The sequence below is a fragment of the Hyperolius riggenbachi genome, chromosome 3 (genome assembly GCF_040937935.1).
Source record: "Hyperolius riggenbachi isolate aHypRig1 chromosome 3, aHypRig1.pri, whole genome shotgun sequence".
Taxonomy (NCBI): Eukaryota; Metazoa; Chordata; class Amphibia; order Anura; family Hyperoliidae; genus Hyperolius; species Hyperolius riggenbachi.
This window is the reverse complement of record NC_090648.1, coordinates 514,436,688-514,451,066: the sequence shown is the minus strand read 5'-3', so window position 1 is coordinate 514,451,066 and position 14,379 is coordinate 514,436,688. Positions and strand designations below refer to the sequence as shown.

Below are 14,379 nucleotides of genomic sequence, written 5' to 3'. Positions count from 1 at the left end.
AGCCAGCCCTCTTATAGCCTGCATGGTGGCACTACATGTCCCAGCAGCCCCTATTACTGCACTACAATCCCCAGCCAGCCCTCCTATAGCCTGTATGGTGGCACTACATGTCCCAGCAGCCCCTATTACTGCACCACAAGTCCCAGCCAGCCCTCCTCTTATAGCCTGCATGGTGGCACTACATGTCCCAGCAGCCCCTATTACTGCACTACAATCCCCAGCCAGCCCTCTTATAGCCTGCATGGTGGCACTACATGTCCCAGCAGCCCCTATTACTGCACTACAATCCCCAGCCAGCCCTCCTATAGCCTGCATGGTGGCACTACATGTCCCAGCAGCCCCTATTACTGCACTACAATCCCCAGCCAGCCCTCCTATAGCCTGTATGGTGGCACTACATGTCCCAGCATCCCCTATTACTGCACTACAAGTCCCAGCCAGCCCTCCTATAGCCTGCATGGTGGCACTACATCTCCCAGCATCCCCTATTACTGCACTACAATCCCCAGCCAGCCCTCCTATAGCCTGTATGGTGGCAATACATGTCCCAGCAGCCCCTATTACTGCACTACAATCCCCAGCCAGCCCTCCTATAGCCTGTATGGTGACACTACATGTCCCAGCAGCCCCTATTACTGCACTACAATCCCCAGCCAGCCCTCCTATAGCCTGTATGGTGGCACTACATGTCCCAGCAGCCCCTATCAGTGCACTACAATCCGCAGCCAGCCCTCCTATAGCCTGTATGGTGGCACTACATGTCCCAGCAGCCCCTATTACTGCACCACAAGTCCCAGCCAGCCCTCCTATAGCCTGTATGGTGGCATTACATGTCCCAGCAGCCCCTATTACTGCACTTCAACCCCCAGCCAGCCCTCCTATAGCCTGCATGGTGGCACTACATGTCCCAGCAGCCTCTATTACTGCACCACAAGTCCCAGCCAGCCCTCCTATACCCTATATGGTGGCACTACATGTACCAGCATCCCCTATTACTGCACTACAACCCCCAGCCAGCCCTCCTATAGCCTGTATGGTGACACTACATGTCCCAACAGCCCTATTACTGCACTACAATCCCCAGCCAGCCCTCCTATAGCCTGTATGGTGGCACTACATGTCCCAGCAGCCCCTATTACTGCACTACAATACCCAGCCAGCCCTCCTATAGCCTGCACTACATGTCCCAGCAGCCCCTATTATTGGCCATTGGGACACCTGTATAGTGGGTGGGACATGAGAGGAGGAAGCACTAGACCACACTGGGTAGTGGACCCCACAAAGCAGAATATTTGACATGCTTCTCTGTAGATTTCAGGACATGGCGGTATAACTGGAGAAAGTATAAAGACTGGCCTCGCCACTGACACACACACCGCTCACCTGTGACTGAGTTATTATAAGTTCACCGCGCATGCGCACGCCGAGCCAGCCTGCCAGCACAGGGTAGGGGGGTGGGCGGAGGCGACTGACAGCAGAGGGCAGGCCGCGTGGATGAGCATGACGTGGGGGCGGGGAGGTGGGCGGAGCCGTCTAACAGCAGAGGGCAGGCCGCGTAGTTTAGCATGACGTGAGGGGCGGGGAGGTGGGCGGAGCCGCTTGACAGCAGAGGGCAGGCCGCGTGGTTTAGCATGACGTAAGGGGCAGCGAGGTGGGCGGAGCCGCCTGAGCAGAGGGGCGGGGAGGTGGGCGGAGCCGCCTGACAGCAGTGGGCAGGCAGCGTGGTTGACCATAACTTGAGGGGCGGGGTAGTGGGCGGAGCCGCCTGAGCAGAGGGGCGGGGGAGGTGGGCGGAGCCGCCGTTCTCCTCAGCCTGCTCAGCCTCCTTCCCGCAGACTGCTTGCGCCGGTGGCGGCAGCAAGTGTGGTGAGTTGTCTGTGGCTGTGCGCCGTTCCGAGCGCCTCTCCGGCCCCCCAGATAGAGCCGCCCAGCGAAGGAGGAGGACTTCCAGCGCCCGGGGCAGAGAGGAGGCAGCCCGTGCCAGCCTGGAGAGCTGTGTGCGGGGGGCAGCGCCCCGGAGGCGCCAGTGACTGCCCCAGATCTCTGCTCCACCTGCACCCCACAGTGCTGGACCCCCTGGACTGAGCCCCCCGAATCTCTGCTCCACCTGCAGAGCCTGAGCTGTTCCCCCCTGAGCTGAGCCCCCCAGAGCTGAGCCCCCCTGAGCTGAGCCCTGGAGGGGGGCTGCGGCCAGCCTGGGGAGTGGGGACAGTATAGGGCATCAGTCACCCCATGATTGGGTTCCTCCTGCAGCATGTTCTGCACCCAGCATTGGATCTGCTCCCCTTCTGCACACTGAGGACAGCTATGCTCTAGCTTCATACATTTATTTTTATTTTTTTGTAAACCAAGCACCTTATTTGTTTAGCTGTTTAAAGAATCCTCCCTGTATATGATGTAAGCTCAGCACACAGACTTGGAGAACAATTGGATGCACTTTCACTCATAAGGAATATAGTTCTAGTTTTGCATTGTTGCACTTTTTTTTTTTTTTTGTTTTGTACCAAAGGATTGTGTTTTTGCTTTTTGTCTTTTTTTTAATTGGATTAGACTACTTTTAATAAAATGATTCCAAGGCGTTCCCTGCGGTATCTGAACTGTTGGCCTTTACTGGTACTCTTGCCCTGTTCGGTGGTCCGGGGCGCGTCTGAGACCACCAATGTGGAATATTACAATGCCATTGTGAATGTGACCGCGCTGGAACCCGGCAGCAAGTCTGTGCTGGACGCCGGTCGCTATGGGCTGGACTCCCCGGTTACTGAAGCGAAAGGGATCCTTGTGACACCTGTCAACCTCCAAGGAGGTATTTGGCTTTTGTTTGTAATAGTTTGTTGTTTTTCCTTTTTCAGAGTTATGTCACTTTTTAAGTTTTGGGGAACGGAGCACAAATATTTAAATGTATTCACTTCCTGATCATAGCTGTGTGTTTTTTTTTGTTTGTTTTTTTAATTTTGGTGATGGAATAAAACTAGAACATCATTTCAGTTTTTACTGCTGTTTTTGTCTTTATATTATGGGAATTTGTCTCCCTTCCTTGACAATACAACACCCTCAAATAACTTTTTTTTTTTGTCTTTTTATTTTATGGGGGTTTAGTACGAGTTTTTATTTTGGACCCAAATTCTTACACCATGATCCAGTAAGGAAGTTCTGGAGCTGAGGGCTCCAGAGCTGATTTTGTACTGCCCCCCCCCCCTCCACTCCTCAGCTTTGTGTACACATTAATTACATGATGTCCAAAATGTGATTTACCAAGACAGTCACCACAGTCTGAAACAGGTGTAAACATGGGGTGGGGTATGCCATTTTATGCCTTTTAATGATAAACACTATTCAAAATACATGTAATACTAATAAAGATCCTGTATGAGGGCCCTAGGATGTCCCTTGAGTCCCTGAACGGTTGCCCCCTCTACTCCACTGTTTGTATTCTGTGTGTTTTTGTGTATGAAGGCCGTGAAGTTCCTAGGAACAGGAAGTAGTGGAAAAAATTAATGTGTACACAGACAGCAGTAAAAACTCAAGATGTTCTTTTTCCTCAGTATCCTAAACTTCTTTTTTTTTTCTGTTTATTGGGTGTAAGGTAGGTGTCAGTGATTAGGGGTAAAATATCACTAGTGATAAGTTAAAACAGGAACTTTGGATGAATCAACCAGCAGCTGGTAATTTTTTCAGTAGGTAGTTAACTGATAACCAGTTCCTGATTCAGAGATGCCAATTTCAGGTTTCTGGCGATCAGAAATTGTGCAGTTTGTGAGTTGTCTTGCTCATCAAGCAGTATGTTCTGAGTATTATTTGTTTGGAGGGGGTACAGGAGTAAGGGGAAGTTATCGGTTTGTCTTTTCCATGGAGGGTTGAACTGTGTGCGCAGCGAGCGCAGTTGCCAGGCAGCAGCGAGCGCAGTTGCCAGGCAGCAGCGAGCGCAGTTGCCAGGCAGCAGCGAGCGCAGTTGCCAGGCAGCAGCGAGCGCAGTTGCCAGGCAGCAGCGAGCGCAGTTGCCAGGCAGCAGCGAGCGCAGTTGCCAGGCAGCAGCGAGCGCAGTTGCCAGGCAGCAGCGAGCGCAGTTGCCAGGCAGCAGCGAGCGCAGTTGCCAGGCAGCAGCGAGCGCAGTTGCCAGGCAGCAGCGAGCGCAGTTGCCAGGCAGCAGCGAGCGCAGTTGCCAGGCAGCAGCGAGCGCAGTTGTGAGAGTTTGAGAAGCATTTCACTGCTTATCAACAGTCCATGGAAAAAAGGGCCTAAGCTTGGTACACCCATGCAATTACTGCTTTTACCACCTCTATGTATTATGAATGTTTACCAACAGAATCTGAATCATATTCAAAAATGGGGGTGGTAAAATCGGCCAATGGTGTATGTTTTGTAGCCTCTCCAGATAGAATGCACAGACTTGAGAAATGTAAACACGCACGTTGATGGGAAAATCTTTGGTTTGGTGGCCATATTGTGGCGGTTGTACAACTGCAGGAATCTGATGTCCACGCTTGAGCTGTGGTTAACCTGCGGTTGCATTGAGGTTTTCCGGAAGTACCACGTCCAATCCTGCTGTGTTTACAAAACCACAGAGATGTTACAACCACATTTTGTCTTTTGCGGTGGGTTTTTTGACGCAGTTCAGATAAGCAGCCCTTATGTGAATAACCAACCTTTTAGGACAACTGAAGTGAGAGGTATACGGAGGCTGCCATATTTATTTCCTTTTAAGCAATACCAGTTGCCTGGCAGCCCTGCTGGTCCTCTGCATGTAAGGGCCCCAATACACCAAAAAACATTTTTGCAGGTTTTTTTTCGTATTTTAAAAAATGCTTCCCTTTGACATAAATTAAAATCGCGGCAAAATAGCTGGGATAATGATTTTTCAAAAAATCGCGATCATGGCAATTTTGCCGTTTAAAAAACAAACGAACAAGAAAAGAAAACAGCAAAGCACTTTTTAGTGTCAGGGCCCTACTACTTTTAGCCAAAGCCCCTGAACAAGCATGCAGCAGATCAGGTGTTTCTGACATTGTCAGATCTGACAAAATTAGCTGCATGTTTTATTCAGACACTACACTAGATTAGCAGAGCTGCCAGGAAACTTGTATTGTTTAACAGGAAATAAATATGGCAGCCTCCATATCCCTCTCACATCAGTTGTCTTTTATCTACCTGTTGGTTGGAAAAATAAGTGACAGACTTGGGCAGTATTGCTCTTTAAATTGTACCAGGCCGTCTTGCTCTTTAAACTCTTGCTGTGTTACCGTGCATGCTACTGTTGTTGGATGTATGCGAGATAACGAACGCTTTACACACACGCCAACCTTATCTCGGAGACGCAGCCACCTATCAGCCAACCAGCCCAGTACCTGCTCCCCAGAGGCTGATAACGGGGTTTTCTGTTGTCTCATGAGCTGGCCGGGCTATGTATCGGTCCTCATGTGTCTCTCGATACCTCCAGACTGTGAGTCTCTCGGTCTGCATTGCCCCCACTCTGTCTGGTACACGGAGCTGTCTAGTCTCAGAAGGCTTTAATTAAGTCTGCTCCAAACTGGCTGAAAAATTCAGCTTTTTAATAATAAAATACTGCACCACGTAAAGGTGTAACCCAAATCATCCTTCTCATTTCGTTTATCATCAGTCGCTTTATTGTAGCAGTAAAAGGTGATTGCAGGTAGCTATGGGGTAGCTATGGGTTACATTTATACTCTACAGCACGCCAGATAGATGTCATCACTATATAAAGGTGGTGGTTGTCAGAGGCGGCCTTTGGGGGGGCAAGTGGGGCTAACGCCCCAGGCCCCGCACCTAGAGAGGACCCCGCATGTCATGCCCACCATACCATGCACATTTTGGTGGTAAAGGAAAGGTCTACAGAAGTCTAGCTGTTTGTGTTCTGAGCAGTGTGTCATTTACAAATACTCCCTATTTTATTTTATGCACCTTATATTTTGTTTTGACCTTTTTATTGCTCAGGTTTTCATCTTCAGCATACTTTACTGTACTATGCCGCTTGCATTTTTGTAATGAATTTCTGCACAGACATGAAGCTTGCCGAATGTCAAATTAAGGTAATGTGCAAGAGCCTCAGCCTGAGGGGCCAAGGGGCATTTAGGTCAGTAGAGCATGGACTGGAGCCAGAGTGGACTCAGGCTGGAGCCTCCAGACTGGCTGGGGATTGGTGCTAGGTTTGATGGGGAGCTTGGGATAGGTACATGCTGGCTAGGGAGCTTCGGGTGTGTTCCAGACTGGCTAAGGATGGGTGTTAGGCTGGATGGGGAACTGTGGATGGGTGCTAAGCTATCTGGGAGCTGGAGATGGGTGCTAGGCTGCCTTGGAGAGCTGAAGATTGTTGCTAGGCTGGCTGGGGAGCAAGGGATGGATACTCAGCTGGCTGGGGAGTAGAGATGTTGCGAACTGTTCGCTCGGCGAACATCTCTGGGGCTTTTACTACTTCCGGGTCGCTCTGACCTGGAGTAGTACGCCTGCGCTGCCCGGCGAAGCGCGTCCTAGATCGCGCTCCTGTTGCCGGGCACTCTCTGTGCATGTGCGTGACGTCGTTCATGACGTCACGCACATGCGCAGAGAGTGCCCGGCAACAGGAGCGCGATCTAGGACGCGCTTCGCCGGGCAGCGCAGGCGTACTACTCCGGGTCAGAGCGACCCGGAAGTAGTAAATGCCCCATGTATTCAGAGATGTTCGCCGGCGAACGGTTCGGGAACCGTTCGCTACATCTCTACTGGGGAGCTGGGGATGGGTGGTAGGCTGCCTTGGAGAGCTGGAGATGGGTACAAGGCTGGCTGGGAAGCAAGGAATGGGTTTTAAGCTGGCTGAGGAGCTGGGGATGGGTGCTAGGCTGGCTGAGGAGCTGGAGATGGGTACAAGGCTGGTTGAGGAGCTGGAGATGGGTACAAGGCTGGTTGAGGAGCTGGAGATGGGTACAAGGCTGGTTGAGGAGCTGGAGATGGGTACAAGGCTGGTTGAGGAGCTGGAGATGGGTACAAGGCTGGTTGAGGAGCTGGAGATGGGTACAAGGCTGGTTGAGGAGCTGGAGATGGGTACAAGGCTGGTTGAGGAGCTGGAGATGGGTACAAGGCTGGTTGAAGAGCTGGAGATGGGTACAAGGCTGGTTGAAGAGCTGGAGATGGGTACAAGGCTGGTTGAGGAGCTGGAGATGGGTACAAGGCTGGTTGAGGAGCTGGAGATGGGTACAAGGCTGGTTGAGGAGCTGGAGATGGGTACAAGGCTGGTTGAGGAGCTGGAGATGGGTACAAGGCTGGTTGAGGAGCTGGAGATGGGTACAAGGCTGGTTGAGGAGCTGGAGATGGGTACAAGGCTGGTTGAGGAGCTGGAGATGGGTACAAGGCTGGTTGAGGAGCTGGAGATGGGTACAAGGCTGGTTGAGGAGCTGGAGATGGGTACAAGGCTGGTTGAGGAGCTGGGGATGGGTACAAGGCTGGTTGAGGAGCTGGGGATGGGTACAAGGCTGGTTGAGGAGCTGGGGATGGGTACAAGGCTGGTTGAGGAGCTGGGGATGGGTACAAGGCTGGTTGAGGAGCTGGGGATGGGTACAAGGCTGGTTGAGGAGCTGGGGATGGGTACAAGGCTGGTTGAGGAGCTGGGGATGGGTACAAGGCTGGTTGAGGAGCTGGGGATGGGTACAAGGCTGGTTGAGGAGCTGGGGATGGGTACAAGGCTGGTTGAGGAGCTGGGGATGGGTACAAGGCTGGTTGAGGAGCTGGGGATGGGTACAAGGCTGGTTGAGGAGCTGGGGATGGGTACAAGGCTGGTTGAGGAGCTGGGGATGGGTACAAGGCTGGTTGAGGAGCTGGGGATGGGTACAAGGCTGGTTGAGGAGCTGGGGATGGGTACAAGGCTGGTTGAGGAGCTGGGGATGGGTGCTAGGCTGCTTGAGGAGCTAGAGATGGGTAATAGGCTGGCTGGGGAGCTGGGGATGGGTACTAGGCTGGCTGGGGAGCTGGGGATGGGTATTAGGCTGGCTGGGGAGCTGGGGATGGGTACTAGGCTGGCTGAGGAGCTGGGGATGGGTACTAGGCTGGCTGAGGAGCTGGGGATGGGTACTAGGCTGGCTGGGGAGCTGGGGATGGGTACTAGGCTGGCTGAGGAGCTGGGGATGGGTAATAGGCTGGCTGGGGAGCTGGGGATGGGTACAAGGCTGGTTGAGGGGCTGGAGATGGGTACAAGGCTGGTTGAGGTGCTGAAGATGGGTACAAGGCTGCTTGAGGGGCTGGAGATGGGTACAAGGCTGCTTGAGGAGCTGGAGATGGGTACAAGGCTGGTTGAGGATCTGGAGATGGGTACAAGGCTGGTTGAGGAGCTGGAGATGGGTACAAGGCTGGTTGAGGAACTGGAGATGGGTACAAGGCTGGTTGAGGAGTTGGAGATGGGTACAAGGCTGATTGAGGAGCTGGAGATGGGTACAAGGCTGGTTGAGGAGCTGGAGATGGGTACAAGGCTGGTTGAGGAGCTGGAGATGGGTACAAGGCTGGTTGAGGAGCTGGAGATGGGTACAAGGCTGCTTGAGGAGCTGGGGATGAGTGTTAGGCTAGCTAGGGAACGTGTCTGGATATAAATACAAACTTTGGACTCCCCATTCAGCCTAGCACCGATCCCCAGCCAGCCTAGAACCCATCATTTGGTTAAAGGCCACTAAACCAATATAAGAATTATTACAATATGTAATGTAACCAAACGGCGATTATTTTATTTCTTGAAAACAGGTTGTCTTTCCTTGTATCTCCCAACATATCATGCAAATTTACGGGTTATCAGCCACCTTAATGTGCCAAGTATCAAAATTTTATTAGTTTAGGGAAAGGGGACATGGTGAATCTTCAATAATATACACGTATAAAAAGAACACTCGTAATTCAATAATTAAAATTGCATATGCAAAAGCTAGTATAGCCATCAAACCAGCAATAGACAATACATATTCCAGTTCAGTATAGCATATATATAGAGAATATCTCACACATGCATACTCCAAACATCCCGCGCTAGCATACTGGTGCCCTGTGAATATAATATTTGATGGGGGCCCCCCTTGAATATTCCACACTCCAGTGGGAACTCCAGGCAATAGCCACAGTTAATGGAATGGCATAATCACCCCACCGTCTCCATATAGTCGGGGTCAACACGGCATATACCCTAGGAGTGATGACAGTTCACATATCCACATAGGGGAAATAAAGGATGGGTCTCACCAATCACAGATGCTGGCATTTCTTTAGCATTTCCGGTACACAGGATACGGTTTCTCTCACTGCTCTCACTGCTCATCAGACCGCTTGGACAAGTGCAGAGCCGTCCTTATCATCTACTCCCCACAGCGATCAAGTTACCCCAAACTGGGTGCAATACAGTCAGCTGTCTCCCTGCAGCGAGACCATCGGCGGGAGGATCAACCGGGCACGAGACGCCAAGTACTCCTTAGCGCGAGAGTGTGGCTGGAAGTTCAAGCTGTGTGGCTCCGCCCACCGACGTTTCGCGTCATGTGTGACGCTTCATCAGGGTGTGACTTCAGCATGCGGCCATGTGATTAAGAACAGTCTGAAGGCCCGCCCTCTCTCCGCACTCTCATCATAACCTCATGATCTACGGGCGGCTGGATAGGCTAACAGCCACACAGAAATGTGTCAATCTTGAATCGGTATTTACACAGGACAGGCGTGCCAGTTCTTAAAGAGGCCAACAGAGGCGTTGCTAATTCATATCACAGAAGAAGGAAGGACACGTAAACGCTCTGTAAACGACATATAAACGGCAGGCACTTGATCAAATAGGCCTCCACCTCTTGCAATAAAGTGATGCAGCTATTGACAGATCCGCACAGTTCATGAATCCACAATCCATCCATTATAGGGCAAATTGCATTGGGGGGAGATCCATGTAGTTCATAAGTCCACGATCCATCTATTATAGACTGTGTTCTGGATAGATCACAACGGGAGAACAACAATGGACACAAACCCCCCCACTGTTCTTTGTTACTTTTGATTATTTGTTTTTTTAGGGCACCTATTTTACATGGCACCCATCTTTCATTGCGGGTTCATACATAGCCCAACCGCTCAATCATACCGTCGGATCCGCAGAAATGGGGTTAAATCCAGTTCTGCATTTAGACCAAGTGGTGCCACAGTCTTTAATTTAAAAATCCAAGATGCTTCCTTGCAGTATAATAGTTCATCAAAATCTCCCCTCCTAGTGGACACCTTTAACCTATATATGCCCTTAACCAGAGTGCCTGTCAAGTCATTGCTGTGACATTCTCTGTAATGATCATATATACCTCCTATTGTTTTACCTCCCTTAATTTTACAGAAATGTTCCAACACCCGTTCTTTCATGGCCCTTTTTGTCTTGCCAATGTATTTGAGCCTGCACGGGCACTGAATCATATAAACGACACGTGTCGTATTGCAATTAATGAACGCTCGTATATCGTATTCTACAGTACCCGTACTGTTTTCAAACACACCGGTTCGTTCAATAAACGGGCAGAGTTTACACTTACTACATTTATACGACCCATTGGGTACACCTCTCTGTAGCCACGTGTCATTATTGACACTTAATTCACTTCGGACTAATTTGTCCTTGAGGTTGGGTGCTCTTTTTGCAGTAAGGAGTGGGCGGGGGCCCACCACCCTGGCTATCTCATCCGAAGCTGTCAAAATTGGCCAAAAAGTGGACAATAATTCCCGCAGGCCCTCCCAATGGGTACCATAGCCGATCACGAGCCGCATATGTCCCCCTCCCTCCACACCGGACCTCCCACCACGAGCGGCCAAGAGATCCTTTCTGTCCAGGTTCCATGCCCGTTTTAATGCCTTCCGCAAAACTGAATGTGTGTATCCACGTTCGCGGAATCGTTCATACATGTCCCTGGACTCACGTCGGAAGTCATTCTCATTGGTACAGTTTCTCCGTAACCGGAGAAACTGACCATAAGGGATACCTCTTTTTAATGAGGGTGGGTGATGACTGGTGGCGTGGAGAAGCGTGTTCCCAGCCGTGGGCTTCCGAAAAGATGTGGAAACCACTTTATTTCCATCAACTCTAAGGCGCAGATCCAAAAACGATATCTCATCACCATATGAGTATGTGAGTTTAATGTTACGTCCATTAGAGTTGAGGGTAGAGACAAATAATTCCAATTCGCCTACACTACCACTCCACGCCACCAAGACGTCATCTATGTATCGAATCCATAGGGCGACGTGCGCCCCGAATTCCGGATTAGGGAACACATCTCTCCGCTCCCACAATCCTAGGTGTAAACACGCATATACCGGAGCGCACGCCGCCCCCATCGATGTTCCGCGTACTTGGCGGAAATATTTACCACTGAAGCTGAAGCAATTCTGGGTAAGAATCAATTGCATACATTCGACGAGAAACTCATTATGGGCCCCCGCGGTAGGATATCTCTCATGGAGGAAGAAGGACATTGCCCGGAGCCCATCCTCATGCGGGATCGAGGTGTACAATGATTCAACGTCGATCCCCACAAGGATGGACCACGGGGGCAGCTCGAGACCGGCAAGGACACCCAAAACATCACGGGTGTCTTGAACATATGATGGTAGGGATCGCACCAATGGACTCAATTTCTTATCTATGAATTGACCTATTCTCTGGGTGGGGCTACCAACAGATGAAACAATAGGTCTTCCTGGGGGATTAGAACGGGACTTATGTAATTTGGGCAGGACATATATGGTGGGAACATTATATATATCAACCTTTCCTTGTATAGCTAGTCCCCCTAGGACAATGAGAAAGGACTCAAGTCTGTTGCTTTTGATATCAAAAAGACCCCAAAAACCCCATTTGTCAGTTCCTAATATACTAGCTGCACCAGTAATGAGCTGTGGATGTTATTCTAGGGGACTTGAGTCCCACTTTACATGACAGATCGCTGTGAAGCCCCCTTCTCCTGTGCCATGCAGACAGCAGAGCAGTGATGTCATTGCACTCTGTATCCTGGCAACATCTTGTTCCGAGGTGCAGGGATTCCGGTAGCTGCACCGGCAGGGACTGTTACCAGTGTGGGTTTGTGTCTGTGGAGTGCGTTACCAGTGCGGGACCTCTTGTCCTGTGCCATGCAGACAGTCCAGACCGGAGAGCAGTGATGTCATTACACTGTGTATCCTGGCATCTTATTCCGAGGTGCAGGGATTCCGGTAGCTGCACTGGCAGGGACTGTTACCAGTGTGGGTTTGTCTGTGGAGTGCGTTACCAGTACAGGACCCCCCTGTCCTGTGCCATGCAGACAGTCCAGACCAGAGAGCAGTGATGTCATTGCACTCTGTATCCCGGCAGCATCTTATTCTGAGGACCAGAATCCGGTAGCTGCACCAGCAGGGACCAGGTTACTAGTGTGGGTTTGTTTTTGTGGACAGTGTCACCAGTGGGGGTTTGTGTCTGTGGACAGTGTCACCAGTGTGGGTTTGTGTCTGTGGACAGTGTCACCAGTGTGGGTTTGTGTCTGTGGACAGTGTCACCAGTGTGGGTTTGTGTCTGTGGACTGTCACCAGTGTGGGTTTGTGTCTGTGGACTGTCACCAGTGCGGGTTTGTGTTTAGCGACTGTAGTGAAGACTGTCTGCCACCAGGGACTTACCTTACATTCATGTTTAACTTGCTTAAAGGGAACCTAAACTGAGAAGGATATGGATTTTTCCTTTTAAAATAATACCAGTTGCCTGAATCGCCTGCTGATTTTCGGTTTATTAACTAAGTCTAGCTGCTTTGTAAGTCTTAAGGTGACCACACACCATACCATTTTTTTTTTAAATATCTGTTCAATTAAAGAATAGCAATCATTTTTTTCTGACTGATTTGTAACCGTTCAAAAATCTGACCAATGTACCGCACACACCTATGTTCAATTTTCCCCCAATCATAAATAAAATAATTGGAAGCTCAAAAAATTGATTGGAACTGTACATCAAGTCATTGACAATCCACCACACACCATACAATTCTTGATAACGTTGGTGTGAAATTTCCAACATGTCCAATCTCAAAATTTGAAAAAAAAAACTGGAAATTCGATCTCATTTATCGATTTTTTTTAAAAACAAAAGCTCTCAATTTTTTGGGATAACTGATCGAAATTATTGAATTGTTAAAAAATTGGATCTTTTAATTGTATGTTGTGTGTGTGTGTGGCCACCTTTAGTCAGAAATGTTTTGACTTTGGGACAGACTCTCACAACGAGGTGTACCAAAAGTCGCCCTTCTAAGAACGTCCTGTAAACCGTGAGAACTGGTAGAATGTTTTGCAGTGTAAGAGAAGTACAGGGAGGGATTCTGAGAGACGTCTCGGGTAAGATGCCCATTACTCAGTTTTTGGCATCGATATTTGGCCGATTCGAGCATGATGAGATCGATGCTGAACCATAGTCTCCCGACCAGTCATTATGATCGTTTTCTGTCTGAATGGATCACAACGATTGATTGGGCATGCTGTAAAATCTCAGATGAAAGGACTCAATGGGAAAATCTGAAGCAGCCGGTAAGCTGTGATTGCGTCAGGCGTCCCTCTCCCGATCTCCAGCCCACTGCATGCTCTGGTAAGGCTGTCCTATTGCACTTTTAAACTTTTGTCACTACAAGCACTTTTCTAACTATTGGATACATGCTGCTCTATTACATTCAGAATGATGTGTGTGTGTGTGTATATATGTGTGTGTGTCTGCATGTGGTGTGTGTGTAGTGTGTGTAGTGTGTGTGTGTGTGTGTGTGTGTGTGTACAGTGTGTGTGTGTACGTGTGTGTGTGTGTGTGTGTGTGTGTGTGTGTGTGTGTGTGTGTCTGCATGTGGTGTGTCTGCATGTGGTGTGTGTGTGTGTGTGTGTCTGTGTCTCCATGTAGTTTATCCTTGGAGTCACATATGCACGCAGCCCCAAGCATAGTGCACACATGTATGTGGCTATATGCATTGATGTTTTTGCATTTGTTGTACAGGTTCTATATATGCACTTTTTATGCACAGTCACTTTATTAGTTGTTGGTGTTCGTTGTTAGCACACGAGCACTGGCTTATATACACTTCGTTTTTTTTGTTTTTGTTTTTTTTTGCCAGTTGCTCCCTTTTTCTGATTTGTTTTTTGTTTTTTCACTTTTATAACTCATGTTGTATGTATATGAGGACAGTGGTAACAGTTTTTCAAGCTGGGTTCACACATGAACCCTTCTTGCACTTTTTGTTTGCACAATAAAGGAGACAGACACATCTTCAGCCTGCTGTGTATGCTCCAATACAATTGACACACTTGTGATTTAGTAATTATTATTATTCAATGGGGCTGGATTACCAAGGACCATTGGTTTAAATTGGGAGATTTTAAACTTGTTTTAAATTGTGTTTT

At 49.4% G+C, this 14,379-nt stretch overlaps 1 protein-coding gene across 3 annotated transcripts in view; it reads left to right on the top strand.

Annotated features, from left to right (window-relative positions):
- Positions 1 to 1,817: 1,817 nt before the first annotated feature.
- Positions 1,818 to 14,379, top strand: part of RNF130 (ring finger protein 130) — a 397,837-nt gene continuing 385,275 nt past the window's right edge. For 2 of the 3 annotated variants that reach the window (XM_068278403.1, XM_068278404.1), the window contains exon 1: positions 1,818 to 2,803. In XM_068278403.1, the coding sequence (XP_068134504.1) occupies positions 2,566 to 2,803 (238 nt within the window). In that variant the 5' untranslated portion in view covers positions 1,818 to 2,565. The remainder of the gene's footprint in view (positions 2,804 to 14,379) is intronic. The other variant, XM_068278402.1, reaches the window with a different exon arrangement.